This window comes from Cheilinus undulatus, linkage group 24, assembly GCF_018320785.1.
Source record: "Cheilinus undulatus linkage group 24, ASM1832078v1, whole genome shotgun sequence".
Taxonomy (NCBI): domain Eukaryota; kingdom Metazoa; phylum Chordata; class Actinopteri; order Labriformes; family Labridae; genus Cheilinus; species Cheilinus undulatus.
Window position 1 is genome coordinate 2,409,740 of NC_054888.1, and position 27,018 is coordinate 2,436,757.

At 37.8% G+C, this 27,018-nt stretch overlaps 1 protein-coding gene across 2 annotated transcripts in view; it reads left to right on the forward strand.

Annotated features, from left to right (window-relative positions):
• LOC121506261 (kalirin-like) overlaps positions 1 to 27,018 on the forward strand; it is a 77,081-nt gene that overhangs the window by 7,008 nt on the left and 43,055 nt on the right. For both annotated transcript variants that reach the window (XR_005991630.1, XM_041781983.1), the window contains exons 2-19: positions 13,883 to 13,957; positions 14,091 to 14,205; positions 15,113 to 15,305; positions 16,026 to 16,249; positions 16,328 to 16,652; positions 16,765 to 16,887; positions 17,028 to 17,219; positions 18,392 to 18,523; positions 18,720 to 18,854; positions 18,955 to 19,047; positions 19,135 to 19,257; positions 19,757 to 19,873; positions 20,028 to 20,102; positions 20,209 to 20,331; positions 20,447 to 20,499; positions 23,405 to 23,552; positions 25,604 to 25,800; positions 25,879 to 25,976. Coding sequence is in view for 1 of the 2 variants with exons in the window: in XM_041781983.1 (XP_041637917.1) it covers positions 13,883 to 13,957; positions 14,091 to 14,205; positions 15,113 to 15,305; positions 16,026 to 16,249; positions 16,328 to 16,652; positions 16,765 to 16,887; positions 17,028 to 17,219; positions 18,392 to 18,523; positions 18,720 to 18,854; positions 18,955 to 19,047; positions 19,135 to 19,257; positions 19,757 to 19,873; positions 20,028 to 20,102; positions 20,209 to 20,331; positions 20,447 to 20,499; positions 23,405 to 23,552; positions 25,604 to 25,800; positions 25,879 to 25,976 (2,541 nt within the window). In the remaining variant the exon portion in view is untranslated. The remainder of the gene's footprint in view (positions 1 to 13,882; positions 13,958 to 14,090; positions 14,206 to 15,112; positions 15,306 to 16,025; positions 16,250 to 16,327; positions 16,653 to 16,764; positions 16,888 to 17,027; positions 17,220 to 18,391; positions 18,524 to 18,719; positions 18,855 to 18,954; positions 19,048 to 19,134; positions 19,258 to 19,756; positions 19,874 to 20,027; positions 20,103 to 20,208; positions 20,332 to 20,446; positions 20,500 to 23,404; positions 23,553 to 25,603; positions 25,801 to 25,878; positions 25,977 to 27,018) is intronic.

Below are 27,018 nucleotides of genomic sequence, written 5' to 3' on the forward strand. Positions count from 1 at the left end.
TTTCTGAGGTTCTGGTGCTACATCAGTCAACGACGGGAGCCATATCCCACTAATTGGGAAAACCTATAATAGTGGTGAACCTTCCCAGGAGTGGCTGACCTTTTGTGAGGCTTTAGGGCTTAATCCCAAAATGATGAGAGCCATTGCCCACAAATGGGGAAAACTTTGAACAGAAGTGAACCTTCCCAGGAGAGGCAAGCCATTTTTAAGGTGCTGGGACTCCAGCCAACCACAGTGAGAGCCATAACCCACAAATGGGGACAACTTGGAACATTGGTGAAGCAAGTCAGGAGCAGCTGGCCATTTCTGTGGCTTTGGCGCTACATCTGACAACGGCGGGAGCCATATCCCACTAATTGGGGAAACCTGTAACAGCGGTGAACCTTCCCAGAAGTGGCTGACCTTTTGTAAGGCTTCAGGGCTCAATCCCAAAGTGATGAGAGCCATTACCCACAAATGAGGAAAACTTAGAAGAGAGGTGAACCTTACTAGGAGAGGCAAGCCATTTTTAAGGTGCTGGGACTCCAGCCAACCACAGTGAGAGCTTTATCCCACAAATGGGGAAAATTTGGAACAGTGGTTTAGCTATTCAGGAGTGGCTGGCCATTTCTGAGGCTTCAGCGCAACATCCAACAACGGCGGGAGCCATATCCCACTAATTGGGGAAACCTGTAACAGCGGTGAACCTTCCCAGAAGTGGCTGACCTTTTGTAAGGCTTCAGGGCTCAATCCCAAAGTGATGAGAGCCATTACCCACAAATGAGGAAAACTTAGAAGAGAGGTGAACCTTACTAGGAGAGGCAAGCCATTTTTAAGGTGCTCGGACTCCAGCCAACCACAGTGAGAGCCCTAACCTACAAATGGGGAAAATTTGGAACAGTGGTTTAGCTAGTCAGGAGCGGCTGGCCATTTCTGAGGTTCTGGTGCTACATCAGTCAACGACGGGAGCCATATCCCACTAATTGGGGAAACCTATAATAGTGGTGAACCTTCCCAGGAGTGGCTGACCTTTTGTGAGGCTTTAGGGCTTAATCCCAAAATGATGAGAGCCATTGCCCACAAATGGGGAAAACTTTGAACAGAAGTGAACCTTCCCAGGAGAGGCAAGCCATTTTTAAGGTGCTGGGACTCCAGCCAACCACAGTGAGAGCCATAACCCACAAATGGGGACAACTTGGAACATTGGTGAAGCAAGTCAGGAGCAGCTGGCCATTTCTGTGGCTTTGGCGCTACATCTGACAATGGTGGGATCCATTGCCTACAAATGGGGAAACCTGTAACAGCGGTGAACCTTCCCAGGAGTGGCAAGCCATCTCTAAGGCTTTGGGACTCCAACCAAACTTAGTAGGAGCTATTAACAAGAAATAAGGTAAACTTGGAACAGTGGGGACCCTTCCTAGAAGTGGCCGGCCTTTTGTAAGGCTTCGGGGCCCAATCCCAAAATGATGAGAGCCATTGCCCACAAACGGGAAAAAACTGGAACAGATGTGAACTCTCCCAGGAGAGGCAAGCAATTTTTAAGGTGCTTGGACTCCAGCAAACCACAGTGAGAGCCCTAACCTACAAATGGGGAAAATTTGGAACAGTGGTTAAGCTAGTCAGGAGCGGCTGGCCATTTCTGAGGCTCTGGTGCTACATCAGACAACGACGGGAGCCATATCCCACTAATTGGGGAAACCTATAATAGTGGTGAACCTTCCCAGGAGTGGCTGACCTTTTGTGAGGCTTTAGGGCTTAATCCCAAAATGATGAGAGCCATTGCCCACAAATGGGGAAAACTTTGAACAGAAGTGAACCTTCCCAGGAGAGGCAAGCCATTTTTAAGGTGCTGGGACTCCAGCCAACCAGAGTGAGAGCCATAACCCACAAATGGGGACAACTTGGAACAGTGGTGAAGCAAGTCAGGAGCAGCTGGCCATTTCTGTGGCTTTGGCGCTACATCTGACAACGGCGGGAGCCATATCCCACTAATTGGGGAAACCTGTAACAGCGGTGAACCTTCCCAGAAGTGGCTGACCTTTTGTAAGGCTTCAGGGCTCAATCCCAAAGTGATGAGAGCCATTACCCACAAATGAGGAAAACTTAGAAGAGAGGTGAACCTTACTAGGAGAGGCAAGCCATTTTTAAGGTGCTGGGACTCCAGCCAACCACAGTGAGAGCTTTATCCCACAAATGGGGAAAATTTGGAACAGTGGTTTAGCTATTCAGGAGTGGCTGGCCATTTCTGAGGCTTCAGCGCAACATCCAACAATGGTGGGAGTCATTGCCCACTAATTGGGAAAATTTCAATGGTGAACTTTAGCAGGAGTGGCAAGCCATCTCTACCACTCCTACCAAAGACAACCAACAATGGTAGGAGCCATAACCCACAAACTGGGAAAACCTTGGACAGTGGTGGACCTTCCCAGCAGTGGAAGAGAATGTCAGGCCATCAGTTCATGACCTCAAGATCAAGCACACTTGAGTTATGGAGTAGGACAATGATCCCAAACACACCAGCAAGTCCACCTCTGAATGGACTAAAAACTAGATGAAGGTTCTGGAGTGGTCTAGTCAAAGTCTGGACTTAAATCTGACTGAGATGCTGTGGGATGACCTTAAACAGGCCACTCATGCTGGAAAACCCTCCAATGTGGCTGAATTACAACTATTCTGCAAAGAAGAGTGGGACAACATTCCTCCACAGTGATAAGAAAGACTCACTGACAGTTATCACAAATGCTTGCTTGCAGTTATGCTGCAAGGATGGAACATCCAGGGGTTTAGGGGCGTGTAGATTTGGATGGCTCAGATTTAAACATTAAATCAAAGTTTATAATTCAGACATTAGGATTAGACAGCGTACTCATGTATGATCAGACGAACCTTTAGGTGGTAAAAATGGCGTCTAAAGCCTAAATCATGAATATTTCTGGCTCAGATCATGAATGAGGATGTAAGGACAGGCTGATCTCTAGAACAGCAGCTCTCCTCGTGTGAATGAACTGTCCGAGCAGCGTGGGCAGACCTTGTGTTCACATGTAACATGTCTGAGAGCCTGCAGCCACTAATGAGCCCGCGGTGGGCGCTTGTGGCCGTAAACATGCCGCTGCGGCGTCTGAACTCTGCTGCTCGATCACCGGTCTGATTGATCCTCGATCGGGCTGACTGATCCTGAACCAGCCGTCAATCAGAGCGTCTCCACGCCGTCGTAGAGACTGGGAGAAGGGATTACCATCCCGATGAAGCTGTCTCTCACCAATAAAACACAACCACAGCCAGTGTAAAGCCCAAAATAGCCCAAGTACGGAGCAGATGAAAGGCCTTCACTGTCGCTCTGTCAGGACTCATCACGCATTATGCAACGGCAAATAATGAAAGAATCTCAACACGGCGTCCTCTGACTCTCCGAAATGTCAGCCTGCAAGACATGAGAGCATCAGGGCCACAGTGACGCCACAATTAGGAGCCAAGGAGTCAGAAACTAAATCATTTATCACCCACAGTAAGATATATAGTACTTTATGATCTACAGAGTCAGAAATATCGTCATTTATGATCTACAGAGTCAGAAATATAGTAGTTTATGATCTACAGAGTCAGAAATATAGTAGTTTATGATCTACAGAGTCAGAAATATAGTAGTTTATGATCGACAGTCAGAAATATAGTAGTTTATGATCTACTAAGTCAGAAATATATTAACTCAAATATATAGACATTCATGAGCCTTAAAGTGAAATATAAAGTCATTTATGAGCCTTAAAGTCAAATATATAGAGATTTATGAACCTTATAGTCAAATATATAGACATTTACGAGCCTTGAAGTCAAATATATAGACATTTATGAGCCTTATTCTCAAATATATAGACATTTATGAAGCTTCAAGTCAAAAATTTAGACAATTATGAGCCTTGAAGTCAAATATATAGACATTTATGAGCTTTAAAGTCAAATATATAGACATTTTTGAAGCTTGAAGTCAAATATATAGACATTTATGAGTCTAGAAGTCAAATATATAGACATTTATGAGTCTAGAAGTCAAATATATAGACATTTATGAGCCCTAAAGTAAAATATATAGACATTTATGAGCCTTATAGTCAAATATATAGACATTTACGAGCCTTGAAGTCAAATATATAGACATTTATGAGCCTTATTCTCAAATATATAGACATTTATGAAGCTTCAAGTCAAAAATTTAGACAATTGTGAGCCTTGAAGTCAAATATATAGACATTTATGAGCCTTATACTCAAATATTTAGACTTTTTCGAGCCTTGAGGTCAAATATATATAGACATTTATGAGCCTTGAAGTCAAATATATATACATTTATAAGCCTTGAAGTCAAATATATAGACATTTATAAGCCTTATACTCAAATATATAGACAATTATGAGCCTTATAGTAAAATATATAGACATTTATGAGCATTAAAGTCAAATATATAGATATTTATGAGCCTTAAAGTCAAATATAGACATTCATGAGCCTTGAAGTCAAATATATAGACATTTATGAGCCATGAAGTCAAATATATAGACATTTATGAGCCTTAAAGTCAAATATAGACATTCATGAGCCTTGAAGTCAAATATATAGACATTTATGAGCCTTAAAGTCAAATATAGACATTCATGAGCCTTGAAGTCAAATATATAGACATTTATGAGCCTTAAAGTCAAATATATAGACATTTATGAGCCTTAAAGTCAAATATATAGATATTCATGAGCCCTAAAGTCAAATATATAGACATTTATGAGCCTTAAAATCAAATATATAGACATTTATGAGCCTTGAAGTCAAAAATATAGACAATTATGAGCCTTGAAGTCAAATATATAGACATTTATGAGCCTTAAAGTCAAATATATAGACATTTATGAGCCTTATATTCAAATATATAGACATTTATGAGTTGTAAAGTCAAATACATAGACATTTATGAGCCTTAAAGTCAAATATATAGACATTTATGAGTTGTAAAGTCAAATATATAGACATTTATGAGCCTTAAAGTCAAATACATAGACATTTATGAGCCTTAAAGTCAAATATATAGACATTTATGAGTTGTAAAGTCAAATACATAGACATTTATGAGCCTTAAAGTCAAATATATAGACATTTATGAGCCTTGAAGTCAAATATATAGACATTTATGAGTTGTAAAGTCAAATACATAGACATTTATGAGCCTTGAAGTGAAATATATAGACATTTATGAGCCTTATATTCAAATATTTAGACTTTTTCGAGCCTTGAGGTCAAATATATATAGACATTTATGAGCCTTGAAGTCAAATATATATACATTTATAAGCCTTGAAGTCAAATATATAGACATTTATAAGCCTTATACTCAAATATATAGACAATTATGAGCCTTATAGTAAAATATATAGACATTTATGAGCATTAAAGTCAAATATATAGATATTTATGAGCCTTAAAGTCAAATATAGACATTCATGAGCCTTGAAGTCAAATATATAGACATTTATGAGCCATGAAGTCAAATATATAGACATTTATGAGCCTTAAAGTCAAATATAGACATTCATGAGCCTTGAAGTCAAATATATAGACATTTATGAGCCTTAAAGTCAAATATAGACATTCATGAGCCTTGAAGTCAAATATATAGACATTTATGAGCCTTAAAGTCAAATATATAGACATTTATGAGCCTTAAAGTCAAATATATAGATATTCATGAGCCCTAAAGTCAAATATATAGACATTTATGAGCCTTAAAATCAAATATATAGACATTTATGAGCCTTGAAGTCAAAAATATAGACAATTATGAGCCTTGAAGTCAAATATATAGACATTTATGAGCCTTAAAGTCAAATATATAGACATTTATGAGCCTTATATTCAAATATATAGACATTTATGAGTTGTAAAGTCAAATAAATAGACATTTATGAGCCTTAAAGTCAAATATATAGACATTTATGACCTTTAAACTCAAATATATAGACATTTATGAGCCTTAAAGTCAAATACATAGACATTTATGAGCCTTAAAGTCAAATATATAGACATTTATGAGTTGTAAAGTCAAATACATAGACATTTATGAGCCTTAAAGTCAAATATATAGACATTTATGAGCCTTGAAGTCAAATATATAGACATTTATGAGTTGTAAAGTCAAATATATCGACATTTATGAGCCATATAGTTAAATATTTAGACATTTATGAGCCTTATAGTCAAATATATAGACATTTACGAGCCTTGAAATCAAATATATAGACATTTATGAGCCTTATACTCAAATATATAGACTTTTACGAGCCTTAAAGTCAAATATATTTATACATTTATGAGCCATAAAGTCAAATATATAGACATTTATGAGCCTTGAAGTCAAATATATATACATTTATAAGCCTTGAAGTCAAATATATAGACATTTATAAGCCTTATACTCAAATATATAGACATTTGTGAGCCTTAAAGTCAAATATATAGACATTTATGAGCCTTGAAGTAAAAAATATAGACAATTATGAGCCTTGAAGTCAAATATATAGACAATTATGAACCATAAAGTCAAATATATAGACATTAATGACCCTTAAAGTCAATTATATATACATTGATGAGCATTATATTCAAATATATAGACATTTATGAGTTGTAAAGTCAAATACATAGACATTTATGAGCCTTAAAGTCAAATATATAGACATTTATGAGCCTTATCAAATATATAGACATTTATGAGTTGTAAAGTCAAATATATAGACATTTATGAGCCTTGAAGTCAAATATATAGACATTTATGAGCCTTGAAGTGAAATATATTGACATTTATGAGCCAAATAGTTAAATATATAGACATTTACGAGCCTTGAAGTCAAATATATAGACATTTATGAGCCTTATAGTCAAATATATAGACATTTACGAGCCTTGAAGTCAAATATATAGACATTTATGAGCCTTATACTCAAATATATAGACTTTTACAAGCCTTGAAGTCAAATATATAGACATTTATGAGCCTTATACTCAAATATATAGACAATTATGAGCCTTGAAGTCAAATATATAGACATTTATGAGCATTAAAGTCAAATATATAGATATTTATGAGCCTTAAAGTCAAATATAGACATTCATGAGCCTTGAAGTCAAATATATAGACATTTATGAGCATTAAAGTCAGATATATAGATATTTATGAGCCTTGAAGTCAAATATATAGACATTTATGAGCCTTAAAGTCAAATATAGACATTTATGAGCCTTGAAGTCAAATATATAGACATTTATGAGCATTAAAGTCAAATATATAGATATTTATGAGCCTTAAAGTCATATATAGACATTTATGAGCCTTGAAGTCAAATATATAGACATTTATGAGCCTTAAAGTCAAATATATAGACATTTATGAGTTGTAAAGTCAAATACATAGACATTTATGAGCCTTGAAGTGAAATATATAGACATTTATGAGCCTTATATTCAAATATTTAGACATTTATGAGCCTTATGTTCAAATATATAGACATTTATGAGTTGTAAAGTCAAAAATATAGACAATTATGAGCCTTGAAGTCAAATATATAGACATTTATGAGCCTTAAAGTCAAATATATAGACATTTATGAGCCTTATATTCAAATATATAGACATTTATGAGTTGTAAAGTCAAATACATAGACATTTATGAGCCTTAAAGTCAAATATATAGACATTTATGAGTTGTAAAGTCAAATATATAGACATTTATGAGCCTTAAAGTCAAATACATAGACATTTATGAGCCTTAAAGTCAAATATATAGACATTTATGAGTTGTAAAGTCAAATACATAGACATTTATGAGCCTTAAAGTCAAATATATAGACATTTATGAGCCTTGAAGTCAAATATATAGACATTTATGAGTTGTAAAGTCAAATACATAGACATTTATGAGCCTTGAAGTGAAATATATAGACATTTATGAGCCTTATATTCAAATATTTAGACATTTATGAGCCTTATGTTCAAATATATAGACATTTATGAGTTGTAAAGTCAAATATATAGACATTTATGAGCCTTGAAGTGAAATATATAGACATTTATGAGCCTTGAAGTTAAATATATCGACATTTATGAGCCATATAGTTAAATATTTAGACATTTATGAGCCTTATAGTCAAATATATAGACATTTACGAGCCTTGAAATCAAATATATAGACATTTATGAGCCTTATACTCAAATATATAGACTTTTACGAGCCTTAAAGTCAAATATATTTATACATTTATGAGCCATAAAGTCAAATATATAGACATTTATGAGCCTTGAAGTCAAATATATATACATTTATAAGCCTTGAAGTCAAATATATAGACATTTATAAGCCTTATACTCAAATATATAGACATTTGTGAGCCTTAAAGTCAAATATATAGACATTTATGAGCCTTGAAGTAAAAAATATAGACAATTATGAGCCTTGAAGTCAAATATATAGACATTTATGAGCCTTAAAGTCAAATATATAGACATTTAAGAGCCTTAAAGTCAAATATATAGACATTGATGAGCCTTATATTCAAATATATAGACATTTATGAGTTGTAAAGTCAAATACATAGACATTTATGAGCCTTAAAGTCAAATATATAGACATTTATGAGCCTTATATTCAAATATATAGACATTTATGAGTTGTAAAGTCAAATATATAGACATTTATGAGCCTTGAAGTGAAATATATAGACATTTATGAGCCTTGAAGTGAAATATATTGACATTTATGAGCCAAATAGTTAAATATATAGACATTTACGAGCCTTGAAGTCAAATATATAGACATTTATGAGCCTTATAGTCAAATATATAGACATTTACGAGCCTTGAAGTCAAATATATAGACATTTATGAGCCTTATACTCAAATATATAGACTTTTACAAGCCTTGAAGTCAAATATATAGACATTTATGAGCCTTATACTCAAATATATAGACAATTATGAGCCTTGAAGTCAAATATATAGACATTTATGAGCATTAAAGTCAAATATATAGATATTTATGAGCCTTAAAGTCAAATATAGACATTCATGAGCCTTGAAGTCAAATATATAGACATTTATGAGCATTAAAGTCAGATATATAGATATTTATGAGCCTTGAAGTCAAATATATAGACATTTATGAGCCTTAAAGTCAAATATAGACATTTATGAGCCTTGAAGTCAAATATATAGACATTTATGAGCATTAAAGTCAAATATATAGATATTTATGAGCCTTAAAGTCATATATAGACATTTATGAGCCTTGAAGTCAAATATATAGACATTTATGAGCCTTAAAGTCAAATATATAGATATTCATGAAACTAATGTCAAATATATAGACATTTATGAGAATTATAGTCAAATATATATACATTTATGAGCCTTAGAGTCAAATATATAGACATTTATGAGCCTTAAAGACAAATATAAATACACTTATGAGCCTTGAAGTCAAATATATAGACATTTTTGAGCCTTGAAGTCAAATATATATACATTTATGAGCCTTGAAGTCAAATATATAGACATTTATGAGCCTTAAAGTCAAATATATAGACATTTATGAGCCTTAAAGACAAATATATAGACATTTATGAGCCTTATAGTTAAATATATAGACATTTATGAGCCTCATTGTCAAATATATAGACTTTTACGAGACTTGAAGTCAAATATATAGACATTTATGGGCTTTATAGTCAAATATATAGATATTTATGAGCCTTGAAGTCAAATATATACACATTTATGAGCCTTGAAGTCCGATATATAGACATTTATGAGCCTTGAAGTCAAATATATAGACATTTATGAGCCTTATAGTCAAATATATAGACATTTATGAGCCTTGAAGTCAAATATATAGACATTTATGAGCCTTGAAGTCAAATATATAGACATTTATGAGTATTAAAGTCAAATATATAGATATTTACGAGCCTTGAAGTCAAATATATAGACATTTATGAGCATTATAGTAAAAAATATAGACATTTATGAGAATTATAGTCAAATATATAGACATTTATGAGCCTTAAAGTCGAATATATATAGACATTTAAGAGCCTTGAAGTCAAATATATAGACATTTATGAGCCTTAAAGTCAAATATATAGACATTTATGAGCCTTAAAGTCAAATATATAGACATTTATTAGCCTTGAAGTCAATTATATAGACATTTATGAGCCTTGAAGTGAAATATATAGACATTTATATGCCTTGAAGTCAAATATATAGACATTTATGAGCCTTGAAGTCAAATATATAGACATTTATGAGTCTAGAAGTCAAATATATAGACATTTATGAGCCTTGAAGTCAAATATATGGACATTTATGAGCCTTAAAGTCAAATATATAGACATTTATGAGCCATATTCAAATATATAGACATTTATGAGCTTTATATTCAAATATATAGATATTTATGAGTTGTAAAGTCAAATATATAGACATTTATGAGCCTTGAAGTGAAATATATAGACATTTATGAGCCTTGAAGTGAAATATATTGACATTTATGAGCCATATAGTTAAATATTTAGACATTTATGAGCCTTATAGTCAAATATATAGACATTTATGAGCCTTGAAGTCAAATATATAGACATTTATGAGCCTTATACTCAAATATATAGACTTTTTCGAGCCTTGAGGTCAAATATATATAGACATTTATGAGCCTTGAAGTCAAATATATATACATTTATAAGCCTTGAAGTCAAATATATAGACATTTATAAGCCTTATACTCAAATATATAGACAATTATGAGCCTTATAGTAAAATATATAGATATTTATGAGCCTTAAAGTCAAATATAGACATTCATGAGCCTTGAAGTCAAATATATAGACATTTATGAGCCATGAAGTCAAATATATAGACATTTATGAGCCTTAAAGTCAAATATATAGACATTTATGAGCCTTAAAGTCAAATATATAGATATTCATGAAACTAATGTCAAATATATAGACATTTATGAGAATTTTTGTCAAATATATAGACATTTATGAGCCTTGAAGTCAAATATATATACATTTATGAGAATTTTAGTCAAATATATAGACATTTATGAGCCTTAAAGTCAAATATATAGACATTTATGAGCCTTAAAGTCAGATATATAGACATTTATGAGCCTTAAAGTAAAATATAGACATTTATGAGCCTTATATTCAAATATATAGATATTTATGAGTTGTAAAGTCAAATATATCGACATTTACGAGCCTTGAAGTCAAATATATAGAGATTTATGAGCATTATAGTAAAAAAAATTTGACATTTATGAGCCTTGAAGTCAAATATATAGACATTTATGAGCATTAAAGTCAAATATATAGACATTTATTAGCCTTGAAGTCAAATATATAGACATTTATGAGTCTAGAAGTCAAATATATAGGCATTTATGAGCCCTAAAGTCAAATATATAGACATTTATGAGCCTTGAAGTCAAATATATAGACATTTATGAGCCTTATAGTAAAATATATAGACATTTACGAGCCTTAAAGTCAAATATACTGACATTTATGAGCCTTAAAGTCAAATATATAGATATTCATGAGCCTTGAAGACAAATATATAGACATTTGTGAGCCTTGAAGTCAAATATATAGACATTTATGAGCCTTGAAGTCAAATATATAGACATTTATGAGCCTTAAAGTCAAATATATAGATATTCATGAAACTAATGTCAAATATATAGACATTTATGAGAATTATAGTCAAATATATAGACATTTATGAGCCTTGAAGACAAATATATAGACATTTATGAGCCTTGAAGTCAAATATATAGACATTTATGAGCCTTGAAGACAAATATATAGACATTTATGAGCCTTGAAGTCAAATATATAGACATTTATGAGCCTTGAAGACAAATATATAGACATTTATGAGCCTTGAAGTCAAATATATAGACATTTATGAGCCTTGAAGACAAATATATAGACATTTATGAGCCTTGAAGTCAAATATATAGACATTTATGAGCCTTGAAGACAAATATATAGACATTTATGAGAATTATAGTCAAATATATAGACATTATCCTATCCTATCCACACAGACTCATGTAAACTCTGATTTTCAGTGGGTTTTTTCCTGAGGAGGGAGATAATTAACTGATTGTGTGATCATAAATGACTGATTTCTCCTCTTTTATGTTCTGTGTTCAGATAGCTGCTGTTCCCTGGTTTATGGATGTTTTCTATCAGTATGGCTTAAGTTGACCTGTTTATTTGTGTAAAGAGGTTGATTTAAACAGCAGCCCCCTCCTCTTTAATCCCCTGCTGGTCTAAGAGAAAACAATTAGAGCAGACTGAAGGGGGTTAGGGTCCGAGGTCTTGGTCTGAGGTTTTGGTTTGGGCTTTGAGGCGAGGGTGAAGGAAGAGGTTCAAGGACGTAGATGAAGGAGAAAGAGGAGTGGATAAATGTGTTTTTAGCCCCCTCCTCTCTCAGGGTTAGCGCCGCCATCGAGCTGCTAATGTGAGATGTTTAATGCCTCAGTGTGGTGTGCTGGATTAGCTTCGTCCCGCTGTGCAGGATGATCTGATGCACACAGGAGGCTCGTCTGTCTGCAGAGCTGCAGCCTTTTATTGAAGCGTCCGTCAGCTCCTCTCTGAGCTCTGATTGGCTGGTTTCAGATGAGAAGGTGGGACTGCTTTGGTATGTGAGGCCTTTTTCAGGAATATCTGTGCAGAAATAAGCCAATGAACGGTGTCGTCACTAAATATGATGAGTGATATTAACTCCAGAAGATAAACGGAGCGGCTTAATGGGGTGATGAGTGTTTGCATTAGCAGCAGGGCTCAGGCAGCCAGCTCTCTCTCATAGAAACACTAAATTAGCTGATCTCTTTAAATGCAATGGAGCCGTTTTCTTTGTTTAATAATGCACAGAAGAATGTTTCTGCAGACAGTTTAACAAAGGTTCTCTGACTGACAGTAGGGGGCAGCAACGAGCCTAGAACTGTGATCAAAACTTTAACACACACACATACATACATATAGACAGACAGACAGACAGACAGACAGACAGATAGATAGATAGATAGATAGATAGATAGACAGACAGACAGACAGACAGACAGACAGACAGACAGATAGATAGATAGATAGATAGATAGACAGATAGATAGAGGTCAGGAGATAAGCGAAGGAAAAAGTTGGAAGGTAGAAAGTCATGATAAAAGTACAGATTATGAAATAGTAACAATTGTGAGATAAAAAAAATTGAATAAAGATAGATAGATAAAAGTAGTGAGTAAAAAGACATGAGATAAACAGTCAAGATATGCAATAAAACAACCTGAAAAAAGTAATGAAATAAAAGTACAGATTATTAGGAAAAAAAGTCATGTGATAAATGTCATGAGATAAATAGTCACAATAATGAGATGAAAAACCACCAGAAAAAGTCACAAGATAAAAAGTCATGAAATAAAAGTCATTAGATAAAAGTCATGAGATCAACAGTCAAAATTATGAGATAAAATTCAAAGATGATATTAAAGCGTCCAAACTATAAGATTAAAATTCAAATTTCTGAGATAAAAAGTTTTCAGATAATAAGGCCACATTTAAAGTATGAACTAGAGAACGAATGAACCTCTGCAGGAAGTTGCTGTTCTGTTGCTGTATCTCATCATACTGCTCACTTGTGATGGACCTCATTTATTTTCATCAGAAAGTACTGAAACATTTCCACAAGGGGGTGCTAATGTTTGAAGTTGATCAGTTATTTCTCCAGTTTGACATATTCTAACTTGTTGATAGTAAATTTCTGCTGTTAATGAAATGTTCCGTCTCTGTTTCTCAGGCTCGGGCAAAGCAGAGAGCGTTCGAGCAGTTGACGTCTTGACGGTGCTCAGAGAGAAAGTGGCCTTTGTTTCAGGTGAAACTCTCACTTATCCCTGCTTTTAACCTACTTTGGTACAGTTTGGCCCTGATTTGGTTAAACACAGTCATTTATCACTGTTTTTGTTTTGCCCTGATCTGATCCAGTTTAAATAACCTTTTTTTTTCAGGTGGGCGGGACAAACGTGGCGGACCAATCCTGACCTTCCCTGCCAGGACCAATCATGATCGAATAAAACAGGAAGACCTCAGCCGGCTGGTCACGTACCTGTCGACCATACCAAGGTAAACCTGTCTGCCCGTCTCACTCTCAGTAACAAGAATCTTCCAGGTGTAAATGTACGGTGGCCCTAAAGGTCAACTGTTAAAGTATTGTCCAAACATTTGATCAAAGTCGTAAAATACATGAAACACTGAACCAACTCACTGGGCACAAAAAATTAATAAAAAACAAAAAGAAATCCTAAAATGCAAAATATTTAAATATATCTGCATTTTCTGAAATGTTTTCTTTGCATTTCAGAAAATCTGTTTTTTTTTTTTTTGTTTGTTTGTTTTATATATCTAAGGCATTTTATCAACTATTTTCACATTAAGTGAAGTGTTTTTTATTATCTGCATTTTTAAGTATTCAAAAAATAAATTTTATATGTGTGATTTTATTAAATGTCTAAATCAGTGATTTAGAGATTTTAGACATGAATGGCGGCGCGTGTTGATGCAGTGGACTAGCACTCTTCCCCAGGTAGCAGCCACTTACACCCAGAACAACTTACACCCAAACCCAACTTATCAGCCTAAACCAACCCTGGACAAGCTCGACCCCGGAAGGATATCAATGTTCTTAAATTTTAGCTGCTACAGGAATCCTGCTGAATGAAATGTCATTGTATGAACTGTGCAATGACAATAAAGCTCCTTTTTTTCCTACATTTATAAAATATTTCAGTCAAATATTTAGTGTTTGCTATTTTTGTATTTAGTAACATTTTTTGTGCCTTTAACTTATTCTATTACATTTATAGTTTGAATTCAGTACTTTTTATTTATTTATTTTAGATATTCTTTAATTTTATTCACTGTGTATGATTGTAGTCATTTTTCTCAATTTGTGAAAAAAAAAAATGTATGAAGTATAAATAAAACTATAATAATTCTGGTCCCCACTAACCACCTGTCTTTCATCTGTCAGTGAGGATGTGCGAGCCCGGGGCTTCACCGTGGTCGTGGACATGCGGGGCAGTAAGTGGGACAGCGTGAAGCCGGTTCTACGGACGCTGCAGGAGTCATTCTCCTCAAACATCCACACTGCGCTGCTCATTAAACCCGACACCTTCTGGCAGAAACACAAGACCAACCTAGGCAGTGCCAAGCTCAGCTTCGAGGTACGAATGTAATACGAGAGATAGGAACTACTACAATACTACTACTCTAACAAAACTACTACTATTTATTAGAACTCTGTTAGATAGAACCACTAGTGACACATGAAGTACTGCTGTTAAATTAAATTAAAAATTCTGAGATCAAAGTCAGAATTCTGAGATCAAAGGCAGAATTCTGAGATCAAACCCAGAACTCAAAGATCATAAGCAGAATTCTGAGATCAAAGGCAGAATTCTGAGATCCAAAGCGGAATTCTGAGATCAAAGCCAGAACTCAAAGATCAAAAGCAGAATTCTGAGATCAAAGCCAGAACTCAGATATCATAAGCAGAATTCTGAGATCAAAGGCAGATTTCTGAGATCCAAAGCGGAATTCTGAGATCAAAGCCAGAACTCAAAGATCATAAGCAGTATTCTAAGATCAAAGGCAGAATTCTGTGATCAAAGCCAGAACTCGGAGATCATAAGCAGAATTCTGAGATCAAAGGCAGAACTCAAAGATCATAAGCAGAATTCTGAGATAAAATGCAGAATTCTGAGAATAAAGTCAGAGTTGCAGTCAGAAGTGCCCCACCATTTCAGTGCTGATATCTGAGGATCTACTGGTGCCGGTCCTGATTCTTCTAATGTCTTCACTTCAGAAGTTTCTTCGTTGACCTTTTTGTATCTTCTTCTGTTTACAATCACTATTCCTTTCTCTGTCTCTCCTTCTGGATCCAGACAAGTCTCGTATCAGTGGAGGGTCTGTCCCGCCTTGTCGACCCCTCCCAGCTGACATCTGACCTCGGCGGCTCGTTGGAGTACGACCATGTGGAGTGGACCGAGCTGCGTCTGGGTCTGGAGGAGTTCTCTGGGGCCGCCACGCAGCTGCTGGCCCAGCTGGACCAGCTGGAGGCCGGACTGAACCGCATACCAGAGCCCCAGGACGTGGATGAGGCCCGCAAGTGAGGAGCTGCTCTGATTGGTTAATAAACAGTCAATTAAGTCGGTTTCCCTAACCCCCCTGATGTATTCATCCTCAGACTCCTGGAGGAACACGGACGCCTCCGGAACACCATCACCACCGCACCTGTGGACGCCCTGGAAAGAGAGGGGCGGAGCTTGCTCCAGCGAATGCGCCTAGGTCCCTCTCATGGTGATTCTTCAACGGAGGGCGGCGGTGGGGGCGGTAGTCACGGGAGCTGGCTGTCTGGCGGAGCCGACTTCCAGAGCGTGGCTCCAAAGGTCTCGTCCTTGCTGGACCGGATGCAGGCAGCTCGAACTCACCTGCTGCAGAGCTGGAGTGATAAGAAGTTACACCTGGACCAGGCACTGCAGCTACACCTGTTTGAGCAGGATGCCACCAAGGTAAGCTCTACAGCAAGGGGCTTGTCCTGTAAATGACCTAAGTGGTTAGAGAGGGACGTAGAGGTGAACACAGGTGTGACAGCAGACTTTATCTGCTCTCTCTCTCCTTCAGATGTCAGAGTGGATCGCCCACAGTAAGGATCTGTTCGTGCAGAGTCTGGCGGAGGTCGGTCAGAACCACCAGCATGCCCTCGACCTCCAGACGCAACACCAGCACTTCACCGCCAACTGCATGGTCAGTGAGTTTGGTGGAACGTGATGTTAGAATGTTGTAATGTTTCTAAGTTTGAATGTTTAAATGTTGTAACATGTTTTCAGTTGGAATGTTGTAATGTTGTGTGAAATGTTCCTTTAAACACCTCCTGACCATTCCAGAATGGCAGCGTGAATGTGGACAGCGTAGTTACCGTGGCGGCGAGGCTGGCAGAGGCGGGCCACTACGGGGCGGAGCGTATTGCCCTGGTGTCGTCACGGTTACAAGAAGACTGGAAGTCCCTGACAACAGCACTAGAGGAACGTAGCAACACACTCGCCATGGCAACAGGCTTCCATCAGGGAGCGGAGCAGGTGATAAAAAAAAAAAAAACCTTCTATATTAATAAATAATATTTTACCTAATCTTGAATTTATTCATTCAGTTTAAGCCTCTATTTAGATTTTATATCATTCAATCATATTATTAAGATAATATTTTAAATGTTCCTATTTTTTATTAAAAATTTTAAAGTATACCTTATCTATTGGTACTTTTGGATTTTTAAATTTCAAATCTTTTATCTCTAAAATTAAGGTTCTTAAATTAGATTTTTAATAAAATAATATAATCTTTATTTAAGTTATATTTGAGTGTATTTTAATTTCTGTGGTTATATTTTAGATTTTTTAGTTGTTAAATTTGTAATCACGATTTCAGTTTGAATGAATTAGTTTTAAAAAGGAATTTTTCTTTGAGTTTAACGTTAAATTTTTTTTCTAACTTGAATTTAAATCTTTTTGAATTTTTAAACATATTTGTAATATCTTTACTTTATGTATATACTTTATCATTATTATTGGTATTATCTAGTTTATTTATTTTTTATTGTAAGTATTTTTAATTCAATTTGAGTTTCAATTTGTTTCATATAAAAGGACTTTTTAAATTAAATTTTAATTACAATAAAAAATTAAATTAAATTGTGTTTCATTTTAAACTTTTAAAATCCCTGCAAAATATTACTCTTCTTTTTAACTTTAATTTCTTTTATCATTTTAAAAGTTATTTTATTTCAAATTCATTAACATTTAAAAGGACTATATTTTAATTTAGTTTAAATTTGTACTTTTTTAAAGTATTAATTTGAATTTTAATACAAATCTTTTTAAACTTCTAAAAATATTTCTAATTCAAACATTATTTTCATTATTCACCACTGAAAGTTGTAAATGAAAATTTTTACTTTTATATTTACGTTTTTAAGTAGTTTTTTATCACTCCCAATTTAAACTTCGCTGACTTGCTGAGTTAAAATTTATCAAAATATTAGAAATATAAATTTTAATTTCTTTTAATTATTTTCAATTTTGTTTTATTTTCACCACGCATTAACCTGATTGTCTGCCTGTCTCACCTGTCCTTGTTTTTTTTTCCTGCACCCTTACCTCCGACCCCCGTCTTCTATCTTCACCCCTCCTCTTACCTGCACATTTAACCACTTTTCACCTCATCCTGCCATCTCTCTCTCTCTCTACCTGTCCAGTTCCTGCTCAAAGTGGAGGGGTGGGTCCAGGCATGCTCTGAAGGCTCGTTGCCAACGGCAACAGCAGAGCTGGAGGCTGCGACAAAGAAACACCAGGAGCTGAATGAGGAAATCTCTGCCAACTACACACAGGTATGGATGGCCTCCTAGTGGTGGATATAAATCCAGTTATTAACGAACACAGATGGATTTATAAATCAGACTCAGGGTGATGATTGGTCTAGTTTATATCTGTTATGTCTCTACAGAAATTAAGCTGATCACCATTCAGCTAAAATGATGTAGAAATAATTCTGTTAACTCTTCTTCATCAAACATCCATCCACAGGTCAGTGAGAGCGGTAAAGCTTTATTGGACGTCCTCCAGCGCTGCTCACCGTCTGAATCTGACGACTCCACGACCAAACCAGACTTTACGTCCGCCACACACGGCATCATGGGAGTTCTGCACCAGGTCATGCAGGTGAGGTTAAGGTAACACATGGTGTTACCATGGTTGCCGCCATGGTAACACAGACTAACAGGTAGATGGAGGTTTGAGCAATTCCTTCTCTTCCTCTCAGGGTCACCATGAGGTGGAGGGGGCGTGGCAGCACCGTAAGCTCCGCCTGCACCAGCGTCTGCAGCTGTGCGTGTTCCAGCAGGATGTGCGACAGGTACGACAGAGCTAATCCAGATTAACTTCAGGTCCATATTAAAATCCAGATTAACCAGTACTGATGTGGCTCTTGGTCCTGGTCTAGGTGTTGGACTGGGTGGAGCAGCACGGCGAAGTTTTCCTGAACAAACACAGCGGCGTAGGGAAGTCTCTGCACCGAGCACGGGCGCTGCAGAAACGCCACGATGACTTCCAGCAGGTCGCACAGGTAAAACAAAATGCTAACTTTACCTGAAAGGCTAAAGCCACATTACAGCTGGCTCCACTGATCCTGTTTTTCCTCTTTTACACCTCTTTTACTGCCCCCGCCCTGTGACATCATAAATTAACTGTGATTAAGTTCAGTTTAACTATCCACGTCCAGACCTGATTACTGCCAGACCTGCTGAATCAAGAAATCCCTTAAATAGAACCTGTCTGACAATGTCATTTTGGTAGGCCCCTCCTTAAAAGGTTCAACACTGTTCAGAGTTTTCCCCATTTGTGGACAATGGCTCTCAGCATGGTTGGCTGGAGTCCCAAAGCCTTAGAAATGGCTTGCCACTCCAGGGAAGGTTAACTACTGTTAGAAGTTTTCTCCATTTGTGAGCAATGGCTTCCAGCATTTCGGTCGTCCCTGAGAGGAATTGATCCAGAGGAGGACGCCTCTTTTCCTGATGTACACTCATAATCTAAGTACCACCATCATCTTTGTGTTTGTGTGTCAGAACACTTACACTAATGCGGAGAAGCTTCTGGAAGCTGCCGACCAGCTGGCTCAGTCCGGAGAGTGTGAGGAGGAGGAGATCTACCAGGCGGCCCGAGACCTGGAGCTCCGTATGCAGGTAAGTCTGAGAGAGGGAGCAGGAAAACACCTGAAATCAAGACTCTAGATCCTCTTTATGGTATGATTAACCTATAGTTCTGGCTGTTTATGCCACCATATTAATAATAATGAGCTACAATGTTGTTTATCTGTTGTGTTGTCGTCGTTTTCAGGCGTTTATTCAGAGAGTTGAACAGAGGAAGCTGCTGCTGGATCTGGCTGTGTCGTTCTACACTCACACCAAGGAGGTGAAATACACTACGCCCTCATAAACTCAGCAGTAACACACATGTATACACACTTTAACACAGCTGTTATCTAATATCTGCACTGTTAACCACCTCTCCTCTCCAGCTCTCGGCATGGATGGACGGCGTCCAGAAGCAGCTCTCCTCAGACGTCCCGGTGTGTCCGGACTCCGTCGAAGCGCTGCAGACGTTGATCTCTCAGCAGCAGACGCAGCAGGTCAACACCCAGGTACCTGCTGACCTTTGACCTCTCACCTTGAGTCTAACAACCTAACACCTCGCTTACCTCTGACCCCTGAACGCTAACCCTCCCACTAACCCTGACCTCTGACCCTGACCCACAGGAAGCGGCGATGAGCGTCATCCGGGAAGGAGAGGACCTCATCCTGCAACTCAGGTACCAAAAAAATTGGGGGATGCGTTTAATTTATGTCTCAGCACTGCACAACATTACCTTTCAAGACTAAAGGGGATGCGTTTGAATTATACATTAGCACTCCAGAGACAGACTTTCAAGACTGATGTGGGTGTGTTTGAAACGTGCATCAGCGCTCTAGAGAAGGACTTTTCTAGACTGATGTGGGTGCGTTTAGATCGTGGATCTGTACTCTAGAGATGGACTTTTCTAGACTGATGTGGGTGTGTTTAGAGCGTGAATCAGCACTCTAGAGAGGGACTTTTCTAGACTGATGTGGGTGTGTTTGAAACGTGCATCAGCGCTCTAGAGAAGGACTTTTCTAGACTGATGTGGGTGCGTTTAGATCGTGCATCAGTACTCTAGAGAGGGACTTTTCTAGACTGATGTGGGTGTGTTTGAAACATGCATCAGCGCTCTAAGGGGACTTTTCTAGACTGATGTGGGTGCGTTTAGATCGTGCATCAGTACTCTAGAGAGGGACTTTTCTAGACTGATGTGGGTGTGTTTAGAGCGTGAATCAGCACTCTAGAGAGGGACTTTTCTAGACTGATATGGTAGTGTTTAGAGCGTGCATCAGCGCTCTAGAGAGGGACTTTTCTAGACTGATATGGTAGTGTTTAGAGCGTGCATCAGCGCTCTAGAAAGAGACTTTTCTAGACTGATGTGGGTGTGTTTAGAGCATGTATCAGCGCTCTAGAGAGGGACTTTTCTAGACTAATATGGTAGTGTTTAGAGTGTGCATCAGCGCTCTAGAGAGGGACTTTTCTAGACTGATATGGTAGTGTTTAGAGCGTGCATCAGCGCTCTAGAGAGGGACTTTTCTAGACTGATGTGGGTGTGTTTAGAGCGTGCATCAGCGCTCTAGAGAGGGACTTTTCTAGACTGATATGGTAGTGTTTAGAGCGTGCATCAGCGCTCTAGAGAGGGACTTTTCTAGACTGATATGGTAGTGTTTAGAGCGTGTATCAGCGCTCTAGAGAGAGACTTTTCTAGACTGATATGGTAGTGTTTAGAGCATGTATCAGCGCTCTAGAGAGGGACTTTTCTAGACTGATATGGTAGTGTTTAGAGCATGTATCAGCGCTCTAGAGAGAGACTTTTCTAGACTGATGTGGGTGTGTTTAGAGCGTGCATTAGCGCTCTAGAGAGAGACTTTTCTAGACTGATATGGTAGTGTTTAGAGCATGTATCAGCGCTCTAGAGAGGGACTTTTCTAGACTGATATGGTAGTGTTTAGAGCATGTATCAGCGCTCTAGAGAGAGACTTTTCTAGACTGATGTGGGTGTGTTTAGAGCATGCATCAGTGCTCTAGAGAGAGACTTTTCTAGACTGATATGGTAGTGTTTAGAGCATGTATCAGCGCTCTAGAGAGAGACTTTTCTAGACTGATGTGGGTGTGTTTAGAGCATGCATCAGTGCTCTAGAGAGAGACTTTTCTAGACTGATGTGGTAGTGTTTAGAGCATGCATCAGCGCTCTAGAGAGGGACTTTTCCAGACTGATATGGTAGTGTTTAGAGCATGCATCAGCGCTCTCTCGAGAGACTTTTCTAGACTGATGTGGGTGTGTTTAGAGCATGCATCAGTGCTCTAGAGAGAGACTTTTCTAGACTGATGTGGGTGTGTTTAGAGCGTGCATCAGTACTCTAGAGAGGGACTTTTCTGGACTAATGTGTTTAGAGCGTGAATCAGCGCTCTAGAGAGGGACTTTTCTAGACTGATGTGGGTGTGTTTAGAGCGTGCATTAGCGCTCTAGAGAGAGACTTTTCTAGACTGATATGGTAGTGTTTAGAGCATGCATCAGTGCTCTAGAGAGAGACTTTTCTAGACTGATGTGGGTGTGTTTAGAGCGTGCATCAGTACTCTAGAGAGGGACTTTTCTGGACTGATGTGTTTAGAGCGTGAATCAGCGCTCTAGAGAGGGACTTTTCTAGACTGATGTGGGTGTGTTTAGAGCGTGCATCAGCGCTCTAGAGAGAGACTTTTCTAGACTGATGTGGGTGTGTTTAGAGCATGCATCAGTGCTCTAGAGAGGGACTTTTCCAGACCGATATGGTAGTGTTTGGAGCGTGCCTCAGTGCTCTAGACAGGGACTTTTCTAGACTGATGTGGGTGTGTTTAGATTGTGCATCAGTGCTCTAGAGAAGGACTTTCAAAGACTGATGTGGGTGCGTTTGATTCATACCTCAGCTCTCTCCAGGCCTATATTATAAAGTTTCTGACAGAGCCCCGTTGCCCTTCTAACAGCTGGCTACTTTCTTAATTACACCTTGCTACTTTTAGCCATCGTTGACTTAGTGAAATGATTGAATTACCAAGTTGCGTCTTCCTTTTTCTGTACAAATTCTGAAGCTTTTTCCTTGTTTATATTATTACAATCGTAAGAACGAGACCTCTGCTCTTCTGTGTGAGTGGGTGCGTTTGATTCATAATGCACCCACAGATTTTACGTGTTGTATCAGAGAGAATTATATTAGAGCTATTTGTGTATTATTTGCATTTATTTTTAAATTTCAATGGCATGTTTGGAAGTGTTTACTATGTGGGAGTTTGTTTCTTTTACTAGGGCAGCCCTGCAGCCTGTGTGGAGTCAGTGTTTGGCATGTTTGATTTCTATTCCTCTGTGTTTGTCTGTTAGTTAGAGGAGTGTGTGACCTCTGAAGGTCTCTGTGGGTGTTTTCTTTAAATTCATAAATCCATGCATGAACAGTTTTTCTTTCTTCTTCGTGGGCGTGTTTGATTTGCATTCAGTTTAACCCTTCACATTTGTGGTTTGCAGGTGTCTTACTTTCCCGTTTCTATCCGTCTGTGTGGGATTGTTCTTTTTCTGGTTAGTGGGGTGTGTTTTTAAGTGTGTTTAACCCTTTAAGGTGCATTTGTTTCAGGCCCCAGGGCAGCTCGGTGGGCCATGTGGAGACGGTGCTGCAGCAGCTGGAGGAGTCTCACGTTCAACTGGAGGAACTTTTCCACCAGAGGAAGATCAGATTAGATGTTTACCTTCAGCTCCGCATCCTGCACCAGTGCACGCTGGAGGTACGCTGGTTTGGCTTTACTGAGTTCAGCCAATCACTGAGCTTTCTCACAACAAGGCTGTTTTTAACCTCTCAGGGCCCTACAACACATTCATAATCTCTGCTATTAAGATTTGAGATATTTGGTCATTAAAGTTTGACTCATTTTCTGAAAACGATGGAACATTTTGCAACAGTATTTTACAGAATTTTCAAGGAAATTTTAGGGATATTTTGGGGAATTCACTTGGGATTTTTCAAGTATTTTCATGGGAATTTATATTTCTAAGAGTTAAATTGGAAGTTTCGGGGGTACATTGGCTTCAAAATTTTTGGATATTTTCATGGAAATTTCTGGAAATTTGTTAATGGGGAATTTTATGACATTTGGAATTCTGGTTAATGAATTTGTAATTTTGGGGCGATTTTGATGTGAAATTTTAGTGGGAACATTTTTAAAGATTCAGGAAACTTGTTTGGAAATTTTCTTTTCAAATATCTCCATATGAAAATTATGGAGATATTTTTTTATACTTTGAAAAGTTTCATTGGGAGTTTTGGGGATATTTGCTTTGCAATTTTTGGGAGCATTTTTATCAAAATTTGGGAATTTTGTTTGGAGATTTTCAGTCATAATCATAGAGGTTTTGGGAATGTGTTGTTACTTTTTAGAAATTTGATTTTCATTTTCTGGCCTGGGTGGGAGGGTTGTCCTTAGAAATTTTAAGGGATATTCATTGAAATTTTAGGGAATTTGTTTTGGGGAATTGTTTGTCATTTCTTGAAATTTTTGGGTGTGTATTTGTAAATTTTAGGGAATTTGTTATGAAAGTTCAGAGCGAATTCACTTTACAATTTATTGGTATTTTCAAGGAAACTTAGGAGATATTTTTGTACATTTTGAAGAGTTTATTGGAAGATCTGGGGAATATGCTTTAAAATTTACTGACATTTTCATGATTATGTGGGAATTTTTTTTATTAGAACCTGGAAATTGATTTGGAAGGGTGCTTTAAAATTTTCAAGAATTTCAATGAAATTTCAGGGAATTTTGGGGAATCTGCCTAAAAATTTCCTGGAATTTACATGGAATTTTGGGGATTGTTTTACTGGAATGGGCAACATGTGGGGAAAATGGGTTACCAGTGGTAAAAAAAAAAAGGGCCAAATATTAGTTTAAAGTGGTGAAAAGGTATTAAAAAGTTCACCATTGAACAATTTCAGCTCCAGACCCAAAAATATCTCAACACACTATTTAGGTCCAAAATGAGGGAACTGTTAGCCAAGATGCTAGCTCCAATGCTACCAATCCAACGACATTCTCTGGGTTTATCAGGTCCATTCTCTGGGTTTATCAGGGTCCATTCTCTAGGTTTATCAGGGTCCATTCTCTGGGTTTATCAGGGTCCATTCTCTGGGTTTATCAGGGTCCATTCTCTAGGTTTATCAGGGTCCATTCTCTGGGTTTATCAGGTCCATTCTCTAGGTTTATCAGGGTCCATTCTCTGGGTTTATCAGGGTCCATTCTCTGGGTTTATCAGGGTCCATTCTATGGGTTTATCAGGTCCATTCTCTAGGTTTATCAGGGTCCATTCTCTGGGTTTATCAGGGTCCATTCTCTGGGTTTATCAGGGTCCATTCTCTGGGTTTATCAGGGTCCATTCTCTGGGTTTATCAGGTCCCTTCTCTAGGTTTATCAGGGTCCATTCTCTGGGTTTATCAGGGTCCATTCTCTGGGTTTATCAGGGTCCATTCTCTGGGTTTATCAGGGTCCATTCTCTGGGTTTATCAGGTCCATTCTCTGGGTTTATCAGGTCCATTCTCTGGGTTTGTCAGGGTCCATTCTCTGGGTTTATCAGGTCCATTCTCTGGGTTTGTCAGGGTCCATTCTCTGGGTTTATCAGGGTCCATTCTCTGGGTTTATCAGGGTCCATTCTCTGGGTTTATCAGGTCCATTCTCTGGGTTTGTCAGGGGTCTATTTTCTGGGTTTTTCAGGGGTCTATTTTCTGGGTTTTTCAGGGGCCCAGACAGTTCTGTGGGCCGGCTTGCTTACATCTTTGTGTGTTTTTTAGGTGACCGGGGAAATGGATGCCTGGAAGCAGGACCTCCAGAAACAGTCCCAGGACTTCTCTGCAGAGAAACTGGCGACCCCACGACTCGCTGAGACAAACCAGGACAAGCTTGCTCCAGAAAAGCTGGCGCTGGGACAGGCACGGCTAGTGGAGGCTAGCCCTGAGGTGCTAACGCTAGCACAGCAGCGCATCCACAGGTAAACACATCAGAGTAATGACACCGTCTTCTCTATCTGTCTCTGCATTCTCTGATTGGCTCATTGGTTAATCTACAGGCACATGGAGCGGAGGCTGGCCATGAACAACATGATCTATGAGGTCATCCAACAAGGTCACGACCTTCAGCAGTACATCACTGAAGTCCAGGCGTCTGGTAAGAGTCAAAGCTTCTGTTAGGGCTGACACTGGGGTAAACAGTGCCATCAGTGGTTCTAACCATTACTGTTATTCTAACAACCAATCAGAAACATAGAGGAAGGGCATCATCTGCATAATGTTTTAACTAAACATTGTTGGTATGAAAACACACTGCAAAGAAAGTGGACTAGTACTGTTAGGCCGAGTTCTGATTCCTGCCCCCCCACCCCCCACGGTTAAAATTTCGTGATTATTTGGTGATTAATCTCAAGTTAACTATGAACGTTGTGAGATTAATTGCGATTAAAAATGTTACTTTATTGACAGCCCTAGTACATAGTCCACATTGTTATCTAAGTATGCTGCCATTTTTGGTCAGGAACATCCGGAGTGTAACGGCTTCTTTAACTCCATCTGAGGGTTGAGTCTGCTCCAGCTTCCTCCAGCTCCATAATAGAGTTAAAGAGTCTAATAGATCTAAAAATGTCCCTCTTTGGTGTTTCAGCGGCTGTTTAGGAGGTTCCAGAGATCCTCGATAGACCTCTACTCGTCCCAGAGTGGACTCACAGAAACCGTCTAGTGTTTCCTGTGATGGTTCCTGAGGTTTTGATTGGTTTCCATAGATTATTCTGGGTGCCTCCGTGGTTTTAAAGGAGTCCCAGGAGCTTAAAAGTCAATTACTATTTAGGACACAGAGATTCATTTAAAGCTTCATGTGGTCTTTCAAGTATTTCCAGTGTTTTGGATTTCCAAATGGTTTTTGAGGGTTTTCCAGGGTTCACTGACGGCTTCAAACGACCATAAACTGGCGAAAGGCCGAACTGGCAGGAGGCTAAACAGTTCACAGATCAGAACAGACGGCCATATTGATTTTGTTCCCTCTAGTAGGGAGAAAATAGAAATGAGTGTATTATTTTAATGCTATTGTTTGGAATCAGTCCGAGCAGCAGGAACACGCCATGAAACGGGGGTAGAGAGGTGCTGCGGGGGGGGGGGGGGGGGGCAGAGGGTGGTGGGGGGCGGGGGGAAAGGGGGAAGAGGTTGCTATGGAAACTGTT